This window comes from Hemiscyllium ocellatum, chromosome 14 (assembly GCF_020745735.1).
Source record: "Hemiscyllium ocellatum isolate sHemOce1 chromosome 14, sHemOce1.pat.X.cur, whole genome shotgun sequence".
In the NCBI taxonomy this organism is placed as follows: Eukaryota; Metazoa; Chordata; class Chondrichthyes; order Orectolobiformes; family Hemiscylliidae; genus Hemiscyllium; species Hemiscyllium ocellatum.
The window spans coordinates 4,492,824-4,518,823 of NC_083414.1; the positions used below are offsets into that span (position 1 = coordinate 4,492,824).

General features: G+C 42.4%; 1 protein-coding gene across 1 annotated transcript in view; it reads right to left on the bottom strand.

The window, feature by feature from the left end:
• Positions 1 to 26,000, bottom strand: part of rab7a (RAB7a, member RAS oncogene family) — a 51,868-nt gene that overhangs the window by 15,449 nt on the left and 10,419 nt on the right. Inside the window, exon 2 of the mRNA XM_060835058.1 lies at positions 14,905 to 14,965. Coding sequence (XP_060691041.1) covers positions 14,905 to 14,957 — 53 coding nt within the window. The 5' untranslated portion in view covers positions 14,958 to 14,965. The remainder of the gene's footprint in view (positions 1 to 14,904; positions 14,966 to 26,000) is intronic.

A 26,000-nucleotide genomic window follows, 5' to 3' on the forward strand; every position in this document is an offset into this window, starting at 1 on the left:
GGTATACCCAGCAAGGTCAGGTTTAAAGATATACAGCTCCTGGTCTTCTGTAAGATATGGATTCTCTTTTCTCCTCCTCCCTCCCCCCCTCCCCTGCCCCACCATGTCCTTTTCACAGTAGGGGGTTTCACAATACTTGAATATGGCACCTGTCTGAAAGTTCCAGTCAATCCAGTGATCTTTAATGGGGCCTATTCTCTCCATTCCTCTGTTCTTCAGAAATTATTGAATCCCTTTGATTCTCCTTAACCCCATGCTAAGGTATGCCCCACTATGCCCTGATTTCCCCTCAATAATACTCCTACTGCCCATGTACTTCCAGAGATTCACTTCATCCTATTCATACCTGACATTATTCCTGGAAAGCCTCAATTCCTCTAGTCAGCATTCCATGCCTACCAAAGAACAAGGCAAACAGTAGCACAGGGGAATCATTTGTATAGTATGCAGTGTTCAGTATGCTTGCCTTCATTGTTCAGATCAGAGTACAAGAGTGAGGTCATGGAGGTTTTAAACAGGATGTTAGTGTGACTTCTAGAGTCCTGTGCAGAGTCATGTGCTTCAATTGTATAGGGCACTGGTCAACATCTGAAGTATTAGTTACCTTAAGGATGCAACTGCATCAGGTAGTTGGACTTTGATTTACTGCAGTTTAGAAATGTAATAGTCCACTTAGTCTTTGCTACAGGGTAAAACTGTAGATAATTTTAGAATTTTAAATTGTGATGAGAAATTTTACCTGGAGGACTGAACAATAGTAACTGATTTCAAAAGAGGACTTTGCAGCTCAATGAAAAGTGTTGCTTTATGGTTGTATTTAATGTCAGAAAATTATGGAGAGTCAGACACTTGACAGATAGGAAATGAAATTAGATTAAGTGAACACTGGTTTTGTAAAGAAAACTGGTTTCTGACAAATTAGTGTTCAAGATACCAACTGAATTATACTTCGATTGTTTCATACCTTACATTGTAATTGCAGAAGCAACCCAGGGGTTTAAAAGCTAAGCTTTTTGCAGTTAGTGGACCAAACATTTTATGACATGGATATTTTGGGATCACCAAGGTTGGACAGTAAAAATCTTGCACTAAAAATTGTATTAACAGTTGCACAAGAAATGTTTACCATCACCAGTGACAGTTATAGCACTGACTTTCTGCCAAGCCAAATAGTTTTAGTGTTCTATTCCACTGTTCAAAATTGCAGTTTTACACATTCCCACCCACTTGCAGAGAGAACAAGTCAGCTGTTGATTGACCACCAATTGACAATACAGAAGCAGGTAAATTGTTAGGTTTTACCCATTAAAAATGAAGTTTTTAAAAAGTTATGGCACATTATGCTGGAGTTTACATCAGACACTTGAAATGGGAAGAATTCATTGTGGCACTACCAAGATTCAATCCATTTTATTATGCACCAGTTGTTTCACTGGGCTTGAAGGCATGACGTCAGATTTGTTTGTGCAAGCTGCAGCTCTAGTTACAGCTGAAGTACAGGACACAGCAAAAGCTTTCATAATCTGTAGCTTTCCACAGAAGATATCAAGTCAGCTCCAGTCAGTTGTGCTGAGAATGCCAGTTCTTACTGAACTTTGAACTGCATTTACATAACACTACAGTCAAATTCTGAAAGTACACAAATATTTCACTTAGTAAATTATGATTAAATGCCTAGAATCCTTTGTATGATCACTGAGGTTCCAAACAAAGTTTAGTTGGAATATCACCAATATTGCTTTGAGTACCAGATCAGACCAGTCGCATCTGATGTCTATAGAAGTCACTGCATTTGAAGATACAGCAAGCTCACTGCTACCACCGAGGGCAGATGTATGGGTACATCTGCAACTTTGTCCACAAGTCGCAGCATTCTGATTGGAAACCTCAGGTGTTCTTTCTACTGCTGGGGTGAAAATCCTACAACCTGGAGTGGGTTATCTACTCCCATGGATTGTGCTGGTTCAAGGTGGCAGTTCATTGACACCTTTCCAAGTGAGTCAGGCATGTCAGACACCTACATTCAAGTACTAGCTCTTTCAAACAGAAGGGTAATTGGCTCAGTTATTGAAAGGAGGGCCAGTTATAATGTTGCATAACATTCAACTACTTTAAGCTTAGTTGTCATGACAGCATCTCTACTTGAGCCAGGAGGTCTGGGTTTAAAGGTAAAAACAATGACTGCAGATGCTGGAAACCAGATTCTGGATCAGTGGTGCTGGAAGAGCACAGCAGTTCAGGCAGCATCCAATGAGCAGTGAAATCGACATTTTGGGCAAAAGCCCTTCATCAGGAATCTCTGGGTTTAAGTCTCACTTCAGTTGGCGAAATACCATCCTGGACCAGGATGGTTAAATAGGCCAGCTCTTGGCCTCAGATTACAGTACTCCCATTTTTGATGGGTGGCTTCTAATCAGGTGTAGCTCTAGAGAGTGACTTCAGCCACAAGTGGCATTCAATCTGACCAAGACTCAAAACAGTGAAGCCTCCTTTCGCCACCCCTTTCAACTCAGATGGAGAATATCCTGTTCTCTTGATTCTTCCTCACATCCATCTCCTAGTCATCATTATGTACTTCAATGTTTCTTGCATTGAAGTACTAGATTGTGTACACAATCTATACTCTTCATATTACTGATTCTGTGCCAAACATGCCAGAATGGAGACCAGAAATTTGGAAACTAAGTTTGATTCTTGGGAATTTGGATCTGCATTATGCTGGAAAATGGGGGGGGGGGGTAATTATTCTAGAATATGGTAGCTAGATTCTCAATTATTCAAAAGGGTACAAGGTGGTCAGGAAAGAATTAGAGATCATGACCAGATTTCAACTTTCATTTAAAAAAGTAGGCTCAGGGAAAGTGGCAGCTTCTTATCTCGATTGTATGGCATTGCCAACATTGCTCACACCTGGAATAATTTTCCAAAAATTAAAGAGGTCAAACAATTAGTATGCTCAGCCCAAGGAGTGGACAAAAAAAGGTGGCCAACAAAGATCCTCAAACCCATTAACTAAATAGGAATCTAAAATTTTAAACTACAGAAAAACCACTTGCCAAACAGCAGTTAGCTTGTAGCCAGTTTTGGTAAACCCAAAAATGTCTGGTTACATTAATCTAGATCAGTAATAGCTAGAAATGAACTGCAAGAGTTACTGCTGAAAATGTGTTGCTGGAAAAGCGCAGGTCAGGCAGCATCCAAGGGATGGGAGATTCGACATTTTGGGCATAAGCCCTCATTCCTGAAGGGCTTATGCCTGAAACATCGAATCTCCTGTCCCTTGGATGCTGCCTGACCTGCTGCGCTTTTCCAGCAACACATTTTCAGCTCTAGCATCTGCAGACCTCACTTTCTCCTCCTGCAAGAGTTACTGCCTATTTAAGTTGATTGAATCAATGTTCACTGAACCAGTGAAGGAATTATTGATTTATGCACATTGTGAAACTGGTTAGAAGGACAAAAACAGATTTTGCTTAGTTGAAGAGAGACTTTGTAGCAATTGAGAGCATGGCAAGAAAACTGTTAAGTACGGTAAAATGGGGGGGAAACCAAGAATGTACTCAACAAAATCCTTGGATCTGTTAGTCAATAGGTGAAGCCACAAGATACTGGTAAAAGAAAAATCTAAATAGGATGTTGGTCTGGCTAGTTTTTGGTGCCCTATCCATTTTTGAAAGGGCGCAAAAATGCAACTGGATGATACCAAGTAAAAAAGTGAGGTCTGCAGATCAGAGCTGAAAATGTGTTGCTGGTTAAAGCACAGCAGGTCAGGCAGCATCCAAGGAACAGGAAATTCAACGTTTCGGGCCAGAGCCCTTCATCAGGACCTGATGAAGGGCTCTGGCCCGAAACGTTGAATTTCCTGTTCCTTGGATGCTGCCTGACCTGCTGTGCTTTAACCAGCAACACATTTTCAGTGGATGATACCAAACAAACTAATGAATTTCATAAGATTTAGAAAGGAAGTGGGGGATTACAACTCTTCAGGTCTTGTCTGCAGTGTAATGACAGGATGAGGGCTTTTCCTTATAGTTGAGGGCAATTAGAAATCTATGTGGTCATAGAAAGTATTATGGGGGTGCAGTTGAGGTACCTCTGCCAAGATTAAAAAGGACAAAGGGTCAGAGGGAAAAACAACAGTAATGGTGGCAAGGGTATGTAGTTGAACTGTTTCTGGAAAACAGCCACAAATAGAACCATAGCAGTAAGTGGAGGTGCCCACTGCAAATGGAAGTCAGATTGCTGATATGTTTACACATTTAGACACTAGGAGATCGAAGGGCTAGCTACAATCTAGCCATACTAGAATCAAATCCAAATCAACATCTTACCAGTGTCTTGAGATGTTTGGCAAAGCAAATTTTATCATTCCCAGCTTGCCCCTTTTGGGCTAGTCTTTTGGCATCAGTTCCCTTGTGCAGCTTTTTCATACTTCATAAAATCTCAGCATAAACTACACATGGGAACAGATGCCAAAAGAGACTATTCAAAAGGAGGGGCAAGCTGGGGGAAAATGATAAAATCTGCTTTACCAAACATCTAAAACTGGTGAAAAGAATCTTCAGTTGAAAAAGCAGCAACAGGGTAAAAAAGCTGCTATACAAGATTGCAGTCAAAGGTGCACAAAAGGAAAAAAGTATTTGGGAACCCCAAGAGCAAACCAATTTATCCTTTGTTAAATGTGAAAATTGAGAAGCTTTAGCTAGAAATGGCTAGGGCATCTCCTATGCAGATTTAAAGTGATAACTTTGTTTAAAGCAAGCCAAAGTTGGACTGCAGAGAGAAAAAAAAGAGACGGAGGTCTGCAGATACTCGATCAGAATTGAGTGCATGTTGCTGGGAAAGCTCAACAGGTCAGAGTGAGGAGCAGGAAAAACTGACGCTTTGGGCTGGAGCTCATCAGGAATGAGCCTGGAGGGGTGAGGCTGGGGAGAGGGCAGTGAAACTGGAGACAAACCCAAGTCACAACATTAAGTCAGTGCTTAAATTGGGAATATTCCCAAAGTGTATTAATGATTGCACAAAACAAGCTTACATTTGAAAGTTAGTTCCTTAAATTTGAGTATTCAGGATGGCCATTCAGCTCATGCTCAGTTGGCATAATTCACTGAATCTTACTCAACCCAAAAGATTTACAAAAACCTCATTTTGGCAAAGGATGGAGATAATGCACTACAGATGGGAAAGTCTGTCAGTAATTGCTAATCCTTCTACCCCTTTGGCTGTGGCTGAATGTTAATGCTCAATATTGAGCAAGTTAGTAATGCTAATTATGTTTAATAAAATCCACAAGTTCCTCTGGTTACTCACCCTGTATTTAGGATGCTATAAATATGAGCCCCTATGGAGGGAAGGCCATTCATACAATTTGATGAATGTAACTCAAATCATTGATACAGCAATCTGATTATCCTACAATTGGAAGGCATCTTTTCTATTGGTCTTGCAAACTTCAGTTTCCTTTACAATCTAAATTGGATGGTAGTTAGTTACTGAGTCTGAGCCATAATGCTAGATATACAACATGGAAATAGGCCCTTCAGTCCAACTTATCCATGCTGATTAAACATGGTAAATTAATCCATCCCCATGTGCCAGCATTTGGCCCATATCCCCCTCTACCCTTTGATTCATTAGTCATCTAGAGGACTTGTACAATTGCAACATTTTAAAGTGTCCACTGGCAGCTCATTCCACATGCACCACTCTGCATGGAATGTCTCCATGCAAGTCCCTTTTAAATCTTCCCATTACCTTAAATCTATGCCTTCAAGTTTTAGACCACCCCCCTGGTGAAAGACGACTATTCATCCTATCTATGGCATGGTCATCAACCTCTTAAAAAAGGTCACCCTCAACGTCCAACACTAGGGAAAACACCAGTCTATTTGGCCTCTTTCAGCAAGTAGTTAGATTTAAAAAAGGTTCCTCACAGTAGCTGTTGTACAAAGAGAAAGGATTAAGGGAGATTTAGCAATTGATCAAATTGGCTAGCTGGCTGATGGGAAGTCTTCATCCTGGAGTTTGGTTACTAGTGATACAGAAATCTGTTTTGGGGCCACTGCTGTTTGTCACAAGTCATTTAGAGGGCATAGAAGGAGGGGTTATTAAATTTGCAAGTGACACTAAGGTCAGTGGAGTGTGGATAGTACTGAAAAAGAGGTTAGAGGGACAGAAGCTGCAGAACTGGGCTGTGGTGGCAAATGGAATTTAGTGTGAAAAAAATAATTCACTTTGGAAGGTGAAACAGGAACACAGTACTAGGCCATGTGGTAGAGAGTGTTTCAGCAGTGTAGTGAGCAGAGAGATCTGTGTTCATTACACACCCTGAAAGTTGCCACCCAGGTTGATGGCTTAAGGCACATGGGGTGTTAGCTTTCCATTGGCTGAGGGATGGAGTTGGAGCCATAAGGTAATGCTGTAGCTGTACAAAAGACTCTGGTGCAGCCACATGGAGTTGTGCAGTTCTATGAAAGCTTGGGAAAAGGGTTGGAGATTTACTAGAATCTTGCCTGGTATGGAAGGAAGATTGAGGAAAGGGAGGGACTGGAGGCTGTTTTTGTTAGTGAAGGTTAGAGGTGACTTGAGACATGAGTGTTAGATAGGGTGGACAGTGAGCCTTTCCTCAGATGGCTAGCACAAGGGAACAGATATAGGACAGATGTCAGAGGGAGTTTCTTTACTTAGTAGGGGTGTGGAATACCCTGCCCGCAATAGCAGACTTGCCAACTTAAAATGCCCTTAAAGCAATTGTTGGATAAGAACGAACATTGGATGAAAGAGTAGGTTAAATAAGGTTGTTTGGCGCCACAGATCAGAGCAACATGGAAGGCTGAAGGGCCTGTACTGTGCTGTAATGTCCTGTTCTATAAACACATTTACCTGCAATTCATTTTAACTATAAATCTGTACTCAAGTTCTTGTTCAGAACACTCCTCAGGACTATACCATTAAGGTGTACAAGCTTGGCCCTGACTGGCCTAAAATACACTACCTCATCCAAATTAAACTTCATCTATCATTCCTCAGCACACTGGCCCATCTGATCAAGACTTTCACCCAGGTAATTTTTGCTATGCACTAGATCTGATTTTGGTGCCATCTGCAAAGTTAACCATAATTCCTTTACACAATGATTTGGATGCGATTAGTGACATATTTAGTGGACTCAGCACTAGTCCTTTCACAACCAACCAGTCACTTCAGACTGGAAGCCTATCTACCTTGGAGATGGTTCTCTACCCAAATAGAGCTCACCCTGTATTTGGGAGATCTAATATGCTCACCTGTCTACCATGACCTTTGTTAAATGCCTTACTGAAGGCCAGAAAGATCACTATTTATCAGTCCTCAAGTCTTCAACACTTCTACAAAAAAAAAACCACAAGGAGACATTTCCCATACAAAAAGCCATGTTGACTATTCCTAATCAGTCATCCCTTTTCCAAATCAAACCTCAAATTTCTTCCAACTTCTAGTAAGCCTGCCACTGGTCTAGAGTTACCTGGCTTTTCCTGACCACCTTAGTTTTATTGAAAACTGTATTCTGAATTTTGTAATAAGAACACAAGTAAGCCCAACACCCTCCTTTATATAAAGTGATTATATAACTCCACTTAGACAAGACACCCATGTTTACAGTTCCTCCCTCAAAATTGGCTTTTAAAACAATCGTTATATAAAACCATTACTTGGGCACATTTATCTGCCACACTATTCCAAAGAGGGCCACCATATCTTAGAATTCAGTTTTGTGGTGTACCGTACTTGAGAAAAATCAAGGGATATGCTCCACGAGTCAACCTGAGGGTTTTGGAAACCCAAACAGATAATCTTCACTTTCTGCACAAAGGATGTGCATCTGCAGGGAACATGCTGAGCAGGCCAAAAAGATTAGGTTCTTCTCCACCCAACATCCTCTACATTGCACCCACTCCAGTATGTGGGAAGCTTACCACAGGGCCAGGGACAACAGGTAAGGGGTGCCTATACCAACCCTGCACTAGGGACTTGAAGATACCACTGGTTTAAATTTTGATAAATGGTCTAGAGGCAGTGGACCCTGAGAATCTTTCAACTGTAAGCCTGGGTCCTATTGCAAGTTGATATCTGAGCTTTTGCAAATATCTTCATGTTGAGGTCTCTTCAAGCATTGAGCTCTCCAACATCCTGTGGAGAACTGAACTGAGGGGACACCTTCCAAATGATAAAATGCTGACAAAACATGCCTGCACTGAGTACCCTCCTATCAGATTTAGGCAGTCAAAAGTGTAGTCTTTTAATGAATCCCCAACTTAAGGTTGGGTAGATAGCTTGACCTTCGATCATTGCGTCTCCCTCAAGTCACCCATGCAAGACATCTCTAGCTGCCCAATGTTCAAATCCGGAGTCCATTGTCTCTGGTTGAAAACCCGACATACCCACTATAGGTGTAAGAAGATGTTTTGCCAATATTGCCTTCCCTCTACTGCTCAAGCATGGAGTGCAATTTGGCATTGAACTACTGGGTTATGACAATATTCTTCAACAGTCCTCATTTTGTCCAAAAACAAAAAGCTAATAAGGGAACATCTTGCCTGGAAAGTTGCAATATATAAACTAAGACTGTTGAGGGGTCATGCCCAGGAGCTTCAGATCCTTAACTACTTTGGCCTGCACCTCCTCAACCCTAAGATTGTTATACCAGGTAGGATCTTTGAAATGCCTAATCTTTCTGGAATCACATGTTAGGTTCCCAGACCCTTCCTAATTGCTGTAATGGCTGGAGATACACTTTCTGGCAAGATATGCCAGAATTTGCCTGACCTGTCACCATGCTCATGTAACCTTTGCTTTGCAAGAGTTCCTTTGTCTGCATGACCAGTTCAATGCAGACTGCAGCACCATAATCCCTGTAGTTTGACCAACAAGGCCTGTTAAAGCCAGCCTTCTCAGCTGCCTTCAGCCATGCTGAGGTTGCTGCTCCTACTGGAGGGGGAAATAAGTAACCCTGACATAGGCTTTGGCAGTTTCCCAAAGGACAGATGGGATACTAACAGTGCCTGAGTTATGTCTAGGAATGCCTGAAATTCTGAGAGAATTACTCCACAAAAGTCATCCTCTAGGGTAAAGGGATGATTTGCCAGTGCCTCAGATCCACGAGCATCCTTATCTCAAGAAGTAGTGGTACACTGGAACATGATCAGAGATGGTAATATTACCAATTGTACAAGATGCCATTAAGTCCAGTGTTACCATGGGGTTAAAAACCCAAGTTTGCACAGGTGTCACACCAGGATTGTAAAACAAAAAACCCTGCCTACAGTGGATATTCCTCAACACAGATCCACTAATTGTTTAATTTGTGGAGGCCTTTGGGCAACCTGTCTATTGTGGGTCATGAGACAATTAATCTCCCCTATAAAATGACATGTCAGAATTCAAGGCTGATTAGCTTAGAAAGCACATCTACCAAAAATTTGATGGTATGGGCCAGAGGGCAATAAATATTTCAAACCATGCCCTTCCATTTATCAGTGCTTTGATAATTACCAAACCTCCTGTCTTGAGGATTAGTAACTTTAAAAGATTCCTAACCAATATAGCCACTTTCTGGTATAGAAGTGAAAATTAGATCTGACCAAGCCATTCTGCTGTAGACTCAAGTGCTCCCTATCATCCAAGGGAGTCTCCTGCAACAAAGTACCTTCTTTCTAGTCATGAAGAGCACCTCCCTTGATATTCCAGGTACACCATCTAATCCAGTCTTAGCCATAACCTTCTGTAGTAGCATTTAGATTCGAGAAGGAACTGGAACCACAAAAATCACTGATCCTTAGTGTCACAAGATCTACAAAGCCAAAATCAAATATAAGCAAACACCAAAATGCTAATAGAATTTACCCCTCTGCCCAAAGGGCAACCACCTAGCCCAAAACCCAGTTTCCCCATCCTGCTGGGAAAACTGCAGCCTGGGCATTTAAGTACATGAACTGGGACTAAACTGCCTGTAAGGAGGCATCTGGCCATCCCAACCATTTTCTCCTCCTAGCTAGAGCCACACTGCAAACAAGCAAAATACACTATGGAACAATGAAAAAAGCGAGGGAGAAAGGGGTGAATATCCCACACATCCTTTGGTAGAATTTGAAGGTACACATCAACTGCCAAACATTGGTTTAAACCAGATTACCAATAAAATAGGAAAAAAGTCCTAGATTTACTGTTTTTAAAAAACAAAGTGAGGACTGCAGATGCTGAAAGTTAGAGTCTAGATTAGAGAGAGAGTGGTGCTGGAAAAAACAGCAAGTCAGACAGCACCCAAGGAGCAGGAAGAAAGCAGACATTTCAGGCAAAAGCCCTTCATCAGGAATGATCTGAAGGGCTTTGCCCAAAATGTTGATTTTCCTGCTCCTTGGATATTCTTTTAATAAACACCTAAACACTTTGTACAGATTAGGTTACTTTGTCCAGTCTCTTGCCTTCTCAAAAGGTGAGAAAGCAATCTACATCTCCAAGGGTGATCCTAAGCCCTGCTTGATATTTCCATATAGATCCCAAGCTCCTTCAGTCTCAAGGATCATAAGATTCTCTTTTCTGGATCACCATTGCTGAGAAGTACTGGAAAAAAACCATGATCTTGTTAATTAGGGCTTTTGGAATCTTCCCCATACTTGAAAGCTTCCAGAATTCTCTCCTTACCTCTAAAAAAGGAGAGTAGAGTGTGAGGAGGGCATTGACCCAAACCTGATCTATGCTGTGACCCAGTGAGCCCTCTTAATCTTCAAGTCTCATTTTAGCCTCCAACCTAAGGCATTTAGCAACCAGTCCTCAAAAATCTGCTAGCTGCTCACCTTCCTTAACCTCCAGCAGACTGACCCAAGTATTTCTCCTTTGCTCTCCTCAAGATCATCCACTTGGTAATGGAAATTTTGACTGTCTACATTTGGATCCTATCCTTAGAGGAACTATTATCAGCTTCTAGCACTTACTGTTCAACCTCAGTCCTCTTTTCCAGGTCTCCTTGCTGTTTGTGCTTCTACAGCATGTTAGAATAGAGACCAGCTTCTCTGCCTACCAGGCCCTGGTGAAGGAGCTCTGTTGGGTAAGCAATCTAGTCAATCTTGCAGACTGGGCCGTGGGCCAGACATTGGATGCTCCTTCAGCATCTCTGGATGGCAATAATTCAGGTAGTTTTTCAGTGGAGACACTCTGCAATATCCTGGTACTCCTGAAAGCAATGGTCCAGGTTGGGTGGGTTAGAAATTCATCCCACTTGTTGCTGAGCTCCATGCCACAACACAGAGCTCAGCAACATCATCCTCCTGGATTGCCACCATCTTGGTGCCTCCTTAAGGGTGGGATCCATGTTAGTCAACATGGAGTCTTTTTACACCTTGCCTGTCACTATCAGTAATACAAATGTCAGCATGGGACTCAGCAGACTTCCCTAGCTTCTGCAAATTTGGGTACACTGGATCAGGTCCTAGGGATTTATCCACTTTATGCATCATTGTCCAACACTACCATAAGTAACTTGAAAAATGTCATTTCCCCACATTACTCTTCCATATCCTTCTCTATGGCGAGATGTGAACTACTCATTTAGTATTGCCCCATCGGTGGGTCCACGTGTTTTGCCTTGATCTTTAAGAGGCCCTATTCCCTCCTAGTTCCCCTTGTCCTCTAGTTTTAAAATCACTGATCCCTCCAAAACCCTATTTACCATGCCCTTGCCCCTTTTTGCCCTGATTTCCCAAGTATACCCTTGCTTTTATACTCTTCAGGGAGTCAAAGGGTGTAAATATATTACAACCTCTACTCTTGACCAAAACCTCAGTTTCTTTAAGTCAGCATTTCCACATTACCAGCCTTTCCCTTCATCGACAGGGATGTGCTAACTCACTGGAAGCCTTCAAGACTGAGTTAAGATTTGTAGCTCAGGTGGAGATTCTGGATGTAGGATTGCTCACTGAGCTGGAAGATTTCTGGACATTGTCACCTAGTCAGGTGACATCTTAAGTGCTTTGCCTGAGGCGCACTCAAGTCCTGCTTTCCATAAAGACTTCTATTCAAACATAGAAAATCAGGACTTGTGTTCATCTGAGGCCCACTGAAGGTGATACCTAGTAGGGTGACAGTGTCTTGAAGGCTTCCCATTCTCTAGCTGTCCCTGAACTGCAAGGTTCAACTTTGCATGTTTTACAATATGGTCAAACCTAGCTTTCGTCCAATTTAGAACTTCAACTTTTAGATCCAGTCTATCCTTCTGTATTTTAAAACTAATAGAATTATGCTTACTCAAATGCTCCCCTTAACTCAGTCACCTGCTCTTTAATTCCCACAAGGTAATGTTTTACACTCCAGTGGGTACATCCACATTCTGAATCGGAAAACCTTGTACACATTCCTCTTCATCCACACCCTTAACACTATAGCAGTCCCAGTCCATTAAGAGTCCAACATCACCCTATTCTTACAAGTTGGGTTAGGGTTAAGATATTTGCTTCTCCAGCTCCTGCTAACAAGGTCTATTGTACAATCCCAATACAGTGGCGATGTGGGAGATCCAAACAACCTCAACCAATTCCTAGGAATAGGCTCCTAAACAGCTGTAATGTTATCCACTAACACCACCCCCTCTTGCAAGCTCCCACAGTAAAACCTTGAAATTCAACTACTCCGTAAGTCCTTTCCAATTCCAACTTGGGAGCAAGTTTGAGATGGGTTAACATGTGAACTTAACACCTATTTAGATTAGATTACATAGTGTGGAAACAGGCCCTTCGGCCCAACAAGTCCGCCGAAGCACAACCCACCCCTACATTTACCCCCTACCTAACACTACGGGCAATTTAGCATGGCCAATTCACCTGACCTGCACATCTTTAGACTGTGGGAGGAAACCTGAGCACCCGGAGGAAACCCACGCAGACACGGGGAGAACGTGCAAACTCCACATGGTCAGTCACCTGAGTCGGGAATTGAACCCAGGTCTCTGGCATCATGAGGCAGTGCTAACCACTGTGCTGCCCAGATCAACTTGCAGAACAATTATCCAACTACCTTTAAAGCCTCAAGTCATGCAGCACAGAAATCAGACCCTTCAGTCCAAGTCAAACAAACAATCCTAAACTCAAGTAAATGCACTTGCCCACATGTTGTGCATCCAAATGGGTAAGTATTAGTTGTACCCACATCCACCACCCTTAATCTTTTAAGGTGTTCCCAGTCTTTACCCCTAGATGGGGAATAGCTACCATAAGCACTACAAAGGAGTCAGGAGTAGAGTAAACCAGTCGGCCATATCAAAATACGTATAGATCAGGTTTTGATGAGGAGCCACAAGCAAAGTGTCTTAAACTAAGTGACCTGAATACTTAAAACTAGTTTATCACCATAAGGAGGAGCAGAACAATTCTCATTGAGATTTGAAATGCGCATTAACAGACTTTGACAGATGATCCAACATAGCCAGGACCCAAAGTAACATCAAGGGTGAAAACCTGGGGTCATGAGCTGTACTCCTGTAGATGTGGAATTCTGTTTAGATCTTGCAATGTAAAAAAAACATGATATTTCCCTTCTAGGCTAGAAGCTTTGATAGAACTCCTATGGAGTGATAGCATTGCTACCCTTCTGATTAAAAGTGATTGGATATATGTGGGACAACTTAAAGTTTGCAGATGACAAGTGAGCAGACAAGTGATAGAGGAACTTCAATGCAGAGTGAGGTGAACATTTGGTAGTAAGACCACCAAAACAAGAGGGTCAATTCTAAGCAGGAGTGGAGGGATGCATGGATCATTGAAGATAACAGGACAGGGACAGCAAGAGCTAGTGATGCCCAACTCCTTCGATATCTGCTCTCACATCTTCCCAAAAGATTTGTCTTCATCAGGTTGCAATATTGAAAACGTGGAAACAGGAGTTTTAGCTCCAGGAGGCGGTGAGGAAACATCTGTCAGCAAGCTGGAGAAACTGCTCCTTCCAGGACACTACCCACAGCATCACCCATGCCACAAACTGCAAAAAAATCAACCCATTTATTTCTTCACTGTCCAAGATCTAAAATCAGACTGATGCAGTGCTTCACTTACATTTTCTTTAGTCTATTTGCCTTTCAATGGTCTCCTTTACATTAGGAAGAACAATACCAACTGGGTGACTGCTTTAGAGAACACCAGCTTGGTTTATAGCAATGATCTACAAGGGCCATTTCAATAAATCATTCAGACCTGCAATGTTCTGGCAAACCACAACTTGTGCAAGGAACACCATTTAGGCATGTTATAGCCTAAAGCTTAATTCAACAACTGAACAGTAGCTGTGGTTACCACTATTGCTTCAGTGCCAGTGACCCAGGTTTGACACCAGCCTTGGGTGACTGGAGAGTTTGCGCACACACACACACTCTCCATGTCTGTGATTTCCTCCAGGTGCTCTGGTTATCACCTGCAATCCAAAGTGGTGGATTTAGGTGAATTGGCCAGTGTTCAAGGATGTGTAGGTTAGGTGGATTAGTCAGGGTAAAGTGTACAGTATGGGAAGGGAATGGGTCTGGGTGGGTTACTCTGAGGGTCAGTGTGGACTTATGGGACCAAACTGCAGGAATTCTATGATCCTTGTTATTACAACTTCCCTTCCCCATCTTATTTGCTCAGTAAGAGCAACTGTTCTACACTTTCATACTTGAAAACATTCCAAGCCCTTTCAGTTCTAAAAAAAAAGTCACTGGACTTTAGTTTCTTTCTAGGTCTGGTAAGATCTGAAATTTCTCTTGCATTTGTCTGCAAGTTTGAGGGAACAAGTTTGGAAGCAAAGCTTAACTAGGATTTCACACAAGTCATTTGTTAGTAAAATGTAGCTCATCCACAAAGATCTTAAAAAAGGTGGTGATTTAAAAAGGTGGTAAAAATAACTTACCCTGAATCTCCCAAGATAATGACTTTCAGCAAAACTTTCTTCCTAGATGTCATTTTTGTGGCTGGAAGAGAAAGAAAGATTTTGTTCAACATTTGTACAAAGTTGCTGTTAACATTACTCAAGTACCAACTGAGAACAAAACATTTACAATTGAAGGGACACTGAATCAGCTTTAATATTTAACATTAGTAAATATTAGACTTGTTTTCTCCAAACATCAAGTGCTGGAGACTTGAACACTTTTGGTGCAGAGGTAGGGCACTATCTCTGCACTACAGGAGTCAAATTAGCCAAGTGACAAGTTACTGTTAATTATTTTGAAAGACAATGTGAATATCTTAAGATGCACTTTTCTAGCAGTCAGGACCTGAACCCAGGGATGTTTCTACTCCACAAAATCCCAAAAGTGAAATTTCACAAAGTCATCATTATCACTCCTGCACGATCTTTTGTCCTGTTCCAGTTTTACTACTGGTGATTAATTAACAAATTTACACTAATTGTAAAGTATTTAAGCTAGTTCACATGCATATCTAGGATTTACTTGAGCCTATGGCTCAGAGGCAAGCTTACTATCACTGTAAGAGTCCCTTGCTTCCCAAGTAAATTCTTACTTTGATAAAGGCAACTGCATTTGCACCATTTTAAATGAACACCAAAAGTGAACAATAAACCAGGTTAGTCCTGGAATGTTTAATTTACCGAGAGAAAAAGTCAATGGCATGTGATTCCAGTTGAAGCCCAAATTCTGATTCAATGTTTGGGTGCCAAGAACAGACTTAGTGCAGGATCCTCCATACCCTGACTTGAGAATATTTTCCAATAACTCCATTTAGACAATTCCTTCAAGTGTCTTAAATTTGTTTTTCAAAAGCCACTCAATGGATAGCCATTTAACATGCACAATGACTGCTGTGAAGTCCAAACAGTGTTGGACACAAGCTGAGCAATAGCTTTAAATGGGCTTTCAGTTTGGATTTTAGTGGATTTGTAGTCTAAATTTTGACAATGATTCGAACTGGTTGTGGGATGTGGCCAGCATTTGTTGCCCATCCCTAGTTGGAATGGCGAGCTGCTTTATACCATTGCAGTGCCATTGGAGAGAATTAGCCCACATGGAAGGCCAAGCTGGGAGAGTTGAAATGCTCGAAAGTACCAGATTGTTATTAATGTTTTAATGGTTTAATTGGAAGCACTAGCTTTCAGAGCACTGCTCCTTCAGGTGGTTGTGAAGGAGCAGTGTTCCAAAGGCTAGTGCTTCAGATTAAACCTGTTGACTATAACTTGGTATAGTGTGATTTTTAAACTTTGTATACCCCACTCCAACAGTGGCATCTCCAAGTCATTTTAATGGATGAGTCAGAAGTCACAGCACTAGGTTTAAACTCATCAGAAGCAGTGGAAGAAAGTGCACAATATAGTGACATACCTTCATGCAACTGGTTCTAAGGATTAGAATCTATTAGTCTTATTATCTCAGGTGTCTGAGGTTCTCAATCAAATCCCCATTACAAAATTAAGTGACAGGTATTAAGACACTAGACTAAAACATTGAAAGGCAAGTTTAGACTTCAGCTTGCCTCAGCTGTGTAGGTTATGAAAAGTTGAACCAGTGGGAAATTCTCTTCCCAAGGGGGTGAATATTTTATTTTCAAACTATATAGTGTAACAGGAATGCACTATGAAATATTTAATTAGGGAACCTATCAATACTGCCAGGGATTAGAAAGGATATCCAAGGGACCTTGGATTTGGTGCCCTGAACAAGACAACTTGTGCCAAGTTAAACTGGTTAGACAAGTTCATTTGAAATGTAGAAGAGTTAAAATACCCACACCATTAGATTAATTTGCTCGGTTGACTTGCAGGATATTGGATATCCTGCAGCTGGGTTGGGATGCCTTTGCCTTACAGGTAGATTGGCAAGGGATGGTAGCATAGATTCCTTACATTGGTTACGCAGATGGCTCAACTCCTATTATTCAAATAGAAGAACTGGGCAGTAGTGGTTAGCACTGCTGCCTCAGCACCAGAGACCCAGGTTCAATTCCCACCTCAGGCAACTGCCTGAGTTTGCACATCCTCCAGGTGCTCTGGTTTCCTCCCAGAGTCTGAAGTGTACAGGTTAGGTGTGACCTGACCATGCTAAATTGCCTGTAATGTTGAGAGGGGGTAAATGTAGGGGAATGGGTCACTCAAGGGTCAGTGTGGACTTGGGCAGAAGGGCCTGTTTCCACACTAGTCTACACATTTGCATCATCTTGAGAGTGCAGTTGGAATGTTGACTACTCCTGTAGTTAAAACCCAATTCAGATTTTGCCATTAAGGGAGACTTACATTCTATTGTTTCTGGAAATGTAGTCACTGCATGGTCTTGAGGGGCATGTGACTGGGGGCCAAGATTGTATAAAGGACCTGTTCCTTGTTCAGAGACCTCTACATGCTTCAAGCATAAACAGCTTAAACAGGTTCTCCAAAGTTTATACTGTATTTGCTTAGAAATTTGGCTGTTCATAGAACTTGTGTATTGCAGTTAGATCAAGCAAGAATCTCTAGAAGACCTTAGAGGTTACAAAATCTGAAGGGCATGGATAGAATCAATAGACAGTCTTTTGCAGGGGGAAAGAGGCTAGAACTAGAAGGCATAAGTTTAGGTTGAGGGCAAAGATATAAACGAAGACCTAAGCAACACCTTTTCTCAGAGGGTGGCACATGTATGGAATGAACTGTCAGTGGAAGTGGTGGAGGCAAGTACAATTGCAACATTTAAGAGGCATCTGGTTGGGTATAAATAGAAAATATTTAGAGGGATATGGCCCAAATACTGGCAAGTGGGATTGGGAATAGATGGTCAGCATGGAAAAGTTGGACTGAAGGGTCTGTTTCTATGCTGGAAATGACTGAACCACCCATTAAAAAAAACTTTACTGCCCCAGCACCAGGAATGAGGTTGGATTCCAGCTTTTGGGTGGCTAGAGTTTGAAATGTCAGTGTCTGCATTGGTTTTCCCAATCTGGGCACGTGCAGGTTAAGTGTATTGGCCTTGCTAAAAATTGTGCTGTAGTGTCCAGTTAGGTGGGCTAGCCATGGTAAGTGAGGGTTGGATCAGACTCGATTGGCCAAACAGCCTCCCTCTGCATTATACAGATTCAGTGTCGAGCGATAAAGAGAAAAAAATTTGTCGTCCAGGAACAGGCCCTTTCAGCCCTCCAAGCCTGAGCTGATTCAAGTGTACTGTCTAAACAGTCACTTCTTGTGCACTTGTATCCTGCTGCTCCCCAACTACTCCTGCATTTATCCAGACATCTTAAATGAGTCTATTGTGCCTGTATATACCACCTCTGCTGGCAGTGTTCCAAACACCCACCACCCTCAAGTACTTGCTGCATGTATCCCCTTAAACTTTCCACCTCTCCCTTTGAAAGGTGGAACTCTTGCTATCGAATCCTTCACCCTGGGAAAAGGATGTCTTGATCCACCTGGTCTATACCCTTCATGATTTTGAGAACCTCCATCAGGTTCTCCCCCACCTCTTAGAGAAAGTCTGATCTACTCAGCCTTTCATAGCTAGCACCCTCCATACGAAGCAACATTCTCGTAAACCTTCTCTGCACCTGTCTAAATTGTCCACATCCTTGAGGTAATGTGGTAGCCAGAATCATACACAGTACTCTAAATGCAGCCAAACCAATGTCTTGTACAAATGCTGGAGATGCCAGTGCTGGACTGGGCTTTGTACAATGTTAGTGACTTGCCAGCTCATACTCAATACCTCATTGAGTGAAGGCAAGCATACCATTTGCCTTCTTGACCAGTGTCCACCTGTGCAGGAACCTTCAGGGTACAATGGACCTGCACTCCCAGATCTCTGCCCAACTTTAAGGCTCTTCCATTCACTGTATAATTTGCTTTAGAATTAGTCTTGCTTAAATTCATCACCTCACATTTGTCTGGATGAAAACCATCTGCCACTTCTCTGCCCAACCCTCTAGTCTATATTCTTCTGTATTCTGACAGTCCCTTATGTTTTCTGCTACTCTACTAATCTTAGTCATCTGCAAACTTGATCATAACAGCACCTTCTTCCAGAAGATGTATGTATCACAAAAGTGGCCCCAGTAATGACCCCTGTGGACCACCACTGGTCACCTTTCTCCATTGAAAAATTCACAACTACTTCTGTCTCTTGTTGCTCAGCCAGTTCTTTATCCACCTAGCTAAAAACACCCTGCACACCATGTGACTTCATTTTCTCTATTAGTCTACCACAGGGAACCTTAAACACCTTAAAGTCCATATATGACAACAGCCCTTCCTCAAACTATTAAGTCAGTAAAGCATGATCTCTCCCACACAAAGCCATGTTGTCTCTCACTGATCAACCCATTCTTTTCTAATGAAAAGTGATTTTATCACAACTTATCCAGCAACTTTCCTACCAACATCAGGCTCACTGGTCTGTAGTTATCCAGAATATCCCTACTACCCTTGTACAGGGGGACCATATGAGCAACCCTCTAGTCCTCTGGCACCTCACCTGTGTTTAAGGATGCCACAATGTTGGAGCCCCAGCTATTTCCTGACCTCCCTCAGCAGCCTGAGATAGATCCCATCCAGTCCTAGGACTCTGTCCACCTTAACCTCTAGCCTACCCAACATATCTTCCCTACTTATACCAAGTGTGATCCAGACTAAACATGCATCATGTTCCTCTCCTCTGAGCACTGATGCAGAATCTCACCCATTCTCAGGTTTGACACAGCCTTCCTTAAGTTATTCTTTAATGGATAAACCCATTAAAGGACCCTTTAGCCCACTAGATTCCTCATTTAAGAGGGCCTACTCTTAAATGAGTAGGGCTCATTTGATTCTTAGCTGCAGGTCTGGCTTACAGTTTTCAATTTTAAAAATTTGTGTCAGCTCTGTAAAACAATTCAACCAACCTTAACCTTACAAGGCCAGTGCAGGTCATTTCCTTCAGGTTGGTCTTTACTCCCACAATACCCTACACATTCAAATCTTACCTTAAGTACATAAAACCATCCTTACTGTCTTGTCTACAGAGACAATTAAGCAACAGTTGCTGGTCAACCTCAAGCTCAATCATATACATCTTGCAGGAATTTACTCTGTAAATGAGTAGAAATCTTGGTAACTAAGAACTTTAGTATTAGCCTAGTACTGTATTCCTTTAGCCAAAAAAGTGACCACCTACCTCCAAATGTAAACACTTGATAGGGTTTGTTACCCAGCACCAAACTAATGTGGCCTCTCCCTGTTGACTTGTCTACATACTGTCAGTAATTGATCCTGCACATGGGGCAGTTTTGTCTCATCTAAAAACACTTGCACAATATATTTCTAGTCAGTTTGGAAAGTTAAAGTCCTGTAACTACCCTGTTAGACTTGCTCCTATCCAGAATTTGCAATCCTTTGCTCTGCATTTCTGGAACTATTTGGAGGCCTATAGAAAGCTCCCAACAGGGTAACCTCTCCTGTTTCTAACCTCAAGTCTTCAAAATGTCCCTATGGTAATTCAGTCCTTGACTAAATGCCACACCTCCCTATTACCATCTTCTGTTCTTACAGAAGTTAAATCACAGAACCTGCAACCACCATTCCCTGCCCATGTCTCTGAAAGGGAGACAAAGTCCCAGGTAACAACCTATGCTGCAAGCTCACCTGCTTATTCCAGGTAATCTGGTTGAAGTAAACACTTCAAACCACCTTCTGCTCACCAGTGAACTCATGCATCCTTGACCTCACTATTGAACCTCCTGGATATTACAATTTAGGTTCCCATGCTGAATTAGTTTAGACCCTCTAAAGAGCCTTAGCAAGTTTCCCTGTCAGGATATGGAGATCCCTCTGGTCCAGCTGTAGAGCATTCTGTTTATAAAAAGTCCACCTACCCTAGAATGAGCCCCAATTATCTGAAGCCCTCCCTCCTGCACCAACCCTGTAGCCAGGTGTTGGACTCTTCTCCCTATTCCTTGCCTCACTAGCAAGTAGAGTTTCGAGTCGTGCTGGAAAAGCACAGGTCAGGCAGCATCCGAGCAGGAAAAAACATTTGGACAAAAGCCACTAGTACAGGCAAACCAGAGATAACTGTTCCAACACTAAACTGCAACCAGAGCTCCGAATTTCTGCCTTTAGTTCCCATCCCTTTTCCTACCTAGGAAATTAGTACCTAGGTGGACAGTGACTTGGGGCTGCTCCCCTCAAGGATCCTAAACATGGACCATGAGCCCTGGCACCTGGGAGGCAACACCAACATGAATCTTGTTCCCAGAGAACCTCCCAACTATGGAGGACCTAATGACAGCACTCTACTCACCTCCCCTTTGAGGAGCAGGGACACTATACCAGGGTAACCCTTGGGGTACAGTTCTGTAGAGTCATTCTCCCAGTATCCAAAACTGGGATGGAGGGGACTAGACAATTGTTCCCTGCACTGCCAGTTGCCTTTAGCCTGACTAACCCATCTGCCTTCTTGAAGTGTGACCACCTCCCTGTAATTCCTCTCCACCTCCCAAAGGATCCAAACTTCAGCTTCTGCTCCCATTCCTGAACATGGTTCAAGGAGCTGGGGTTGTACACTTCCTATAGATGCAGGAAGACACTAGTGGTGACCTTTACCTTCCCACATTCTGCAGGAAGAACATTCAATTGCACCATTTTAAAAGTCAGTGATGATGGACTGGGAGAACTAGTGAATCAGTACTTGTTTTTTTTAAAAAGACAGCTGGAGAAAAAAAAGTGAAGGCTACAGATGCTGGAGATCAGCTTAAAATGTGTTGCTGGAAAAGCATATCAGATCAGGCAGCAAAGGAACAGGGGAATTGACATTTCAGGCAGAATCGATTCTCCTGATTCCTGAAAGGCTTATGCCCGAAATGTCGACTCCCATTCTTGATGCTGCCTGACCTGCTGTGCTTTTTCAGCAACACAAGCTTTTTACACAGCCATCCTGGCAGGCTGACACATGCAGAAGGGAAACTACAATGTAGTTGGGTGTGCCACTAAGCTGTCACTAGAGACCTAGATTATACTTTCAGAAGTTGAGTCAGGTATACAGCACAAACAGATCCTTTGGTTCAAATTGTCAATGCTGACCAAATATGGCTATCTAGTCCCATTTGCCAGCACTTGGGCCATATCCCCTCAACCCTTCCTATTCATATACCCATCCAGATGCTTTTTAAAGCGGTGCAATTATACCAGCCTCCACTACTTCCTCAGTCCATACATCCTGAAAATGTTGCCCCTTGATCCCTTTTATATCTTTCCCCCCTCACTCTAAACTTATGCCCTCTATTTCTGTACTCTCCCACCCCAGGGAAAAGACCTGGGTGTTTACCCTATCCATGCCCCTCATGATTTTACAAGTTTAAGGTCACCCCTCAGCCTCCAACATCAAGGAAAACAGTCCCACTCTATTCAGCCTCTCCCTATAGCTCAAGCCCTCCAACCCTGGCAGCATCCTTGGAAACCTGAACTCTTTCAAGTTTTACAACATCCTTTTGAAAGCCAGGCCAGAATATTCTAGAAGTGGCCTCTCTACTGTCCTATAGTCACATGACCTCAACTATACTCAATGCTGTTCAACAAAAGCATAAACAATGCCTTCACTAGATCTACCTCACTACTTTCAAACAAGTATGAACCTGCACTCCAAGGCCTTTGTTTAGCAATGATTAGGAGATGCCAGTGTTGGACTGGGGTGTACCAAAAACTAGGTTTAGTCCAACAAGCCTATTTGAAAGCACTAGCTTTAAGGGGTTATACTATCAGGACAACCACCCGATGGAGCACTCAAAAGCAAGAGCTTCAAATAAGCTTGTTGGACTGTAACCTGGTGTTGTGATTTAAGTTTTGTTCAGCAACACTCCCATGACACCTTTTTAATGGTAAGGTCCTAAGTCTTGCGCTGATTGCATTTAGGAAAGCCAACACCCTGCATTTACCTAATATGCCATTTGTCACTCTGCCCAGTGGCCTATCAAGATCCCACTGTACTGAGGCAATCTTCACTGTCCACTATTCTTGTCACCTGCAAACTTCAACTATACTTCTGTTCACATCCAAATGTGAATAGTGGATCTACTGATACTTGTAGTATACCAGTGATCAGACCTCCAGTCTGAAAAGCAACCCACCACTACTTTTGAGCCAACTGTATCCAAATTGCTAGTTCTCCCTATAATCATAGGCTTCCTAACCTACCCTATGGGAAAACTGGTCAAACATTTTCCTGAAGTCTAGATTGATCACATCTACTGCTCTGCCCTCAATCCTGTTACTTAAAAAAGTTGGAGATGATTTCCCCACAAAGCCACATTGACATCCCTAGTCAGTCCTTGCTTTTCCAAGTAAAATTAATCTTGTCCTTCAGGATTCCTCCAACAACTTGCTGACTAATATCAGGCTCACCAGTCTACCGTTCCCTAGCTTTTCTTAAAATCTTAATTTATATGTTATACATGGATCAAAGTTGTGTTGACAAATGGGGTCATGTTAATCTGGAGGTAGTCATTGAACGTAATTGGGACAAATTGCTAGCTTGATTTTTCCTAGGTGGTGAAGTAGTGAAAGTTACTTCATGGTAGCTTAGGCTGGGAGAGGGAATGTCAATTTGATTAAATGCCAGAATCTTTCCCTTCCAATAGGGAGGGAAACTAAAGATGAATCAAAAATGTTTACAGCCAGCCCTCAAACAGGTGCTAATATAGTCACTCCTCAGGGAGGTGTGAAGCAACTTTACATGGTGGCTCCCCAATGCCTTAAACTACTGAGTGGGTTGATTCAACTGTATGGATTTTTCATTGGTCTTTATGGGCCTAAACCTTAGATTATGACTACAATCCTTGAAGTATGAGCACCTAACCTCAAGAGGTATGGCATTGCCAAATACCTCTGGTCACAACTAACCAAAGATTCAATAAACTGGCAAATGTCAAGGTACTGAAGTCTAAGATAGGGCATCTGCATTAAAAGTTCAAGCGACCCAAAGCATGGTGTGTATTACAGCAGTGAAACTGCAGCCTTTCAGTCAAGTTTAGTATTTTTGCAAGAAATCAGTAACTAAAAGATGTTGGAAATCTGAAAACCAGTTGCTCAAGAAATTTCAGGTCTGGCAGAATCTAGGGAAAAGAATGGAGTCAGAATACAGTCCAGTAACCACCTTCAGAACAATGCAGAAAGGATTGTTCAGACTACTGGATCAACACTAACTCTACATTTGTTCCACAGATTATCTTTTCAACTGGTAGATAAAAATATTCATCAGCAACCTGGGCAGTACAGTGGTTAGCCCTGCTCTGAGCAGGGGGGACCTGGGCTCAATTACCATCTTGGCAACTGAGTGACAGTTTGCACATTCTCCATGTCTGTGTGGGTTCCCTCCCACTAGGGATGGGCAGGTCAGGTGAATTGGCCATGCTAAATTGACTAATGCACCTGGCACTAGGGAGAGGTAAATATAGGGTGGGGGGGGGGGGGGGGGGGAAATTAAGAGCTCTATGGGGATTGGGCAAGAAAAGAAGAATTGAGACAGGATAAGATCAGCCATGTTAAATAGAGCAGGTTTGAAGGCCTGAATTGCCTACTCCCACTCCAGTAGGATGTTCCTATTAGGAAGGCAGCATATTTGGACATGAGAAATACTAAAAAGCTCACTACTTGCTTGACAAGGTATATTAAGATTAGTTAGGTGTCACTATTCAGATTAGAAGTTAAAAAACAAGCCAATTGCCACCTAACTACCTTGTTCTAAAATCAGAATTAGAACTATTCTCCAAATGGAAGACTGCAGAAAGTGATCAGGGAAAACATCCTTAAGCAATGGTCTGAAAACCGGAACAAATTCAGTCCAAAGTTGGTTAAGAACCCAACCACAGGGAGGCAGCAATGCAAGAATTTCTGATCAGAGGTTACTTGAGCAGAAAATCCAGCTTGCTCTGAAACTTGTGACCCAGTTCAGTTTCTTTTTGTAAGCCTGAAACTAACTCAGGTGCCACTATTGGGGGTGGGGAGAGAAGGGACTTTGACTTTACTCCAGACAACCTCAGTTAAGTGTTACGATGCAATACAGGCACATCAGCCCTTGTGTCAATGTGAGAAATTAATTTGGTGCCTATCTAACCTGCACCATTCCACTATGGATGTCTAAAGGACATGAAAGAGCCATTAATGTCAGCAAGTCTACTACTGTTGCAGTCAGGTTACATGCCCTACTTGAAACTACCCTGATCTATCCTAAAATCTATTATCCCTCATTAGGCTTCACCATCCAAGGATGGAGGCTCAAGTTCCACCCTAACCCTCCAATTATCTTGTCTCAAGTCACCTCAACCTGGTCTCCAACAAGAACAGCCTCAGTTCCTTCAGCTTTTCCTCAATGCCTTCCTTTCATACCTGGAAACATCCTAGTAAATCTGAACCCTTTCCAAAGCTTCCACATCCTTCCTATATTGGAGTGACCAGAACAGTATTCCAGGTGTAGAGTTAATGTCTTGTACACCTGAAGCATGATCTAGTGGCTCAAACTCAACCCCCTACCAATAATCATATTACTTAATCATGCCAACAACCCAAGTAGCAACTTTCAGCTATTATGCACTGGACTGATCTGTTCCTGTACACTACCAAGAATATCAGCATTAACCCAGTACTGTGCTTCTGTTACTTCTGAAGTGACTGTCACTTTTCTGCATTAAACTCTAAAGCTATTCCTGATGAAGGGCTTTTGCTCAAAACATCTATTTTCCTACTCCTTGGATGCTGCCTGACCAGCTGTGCTTTTCCAGCATCTGTAGTCCTCACTTCTGCATCTTATGCCCCTTGTAATCCACAATATCCTTTGGCACTATCCTCATTGCCTACTTTAGTGTCATCTGCAAGTTTACTAACCAGCCTTCTACACCCACATCCAGAACATTGAGAAACAGCAGTGGCTCCAAGACAGATCCCACAGCACACCACTGCTAATGGAGCTCCAGGACAAATATTCCTCTCAACTACCCTGTCTTTTCAGCTAGAAAATTTCTGATGCAAATCACCTTCAGCCCAAAAAGTAGTATTTTGGACAATAGCCT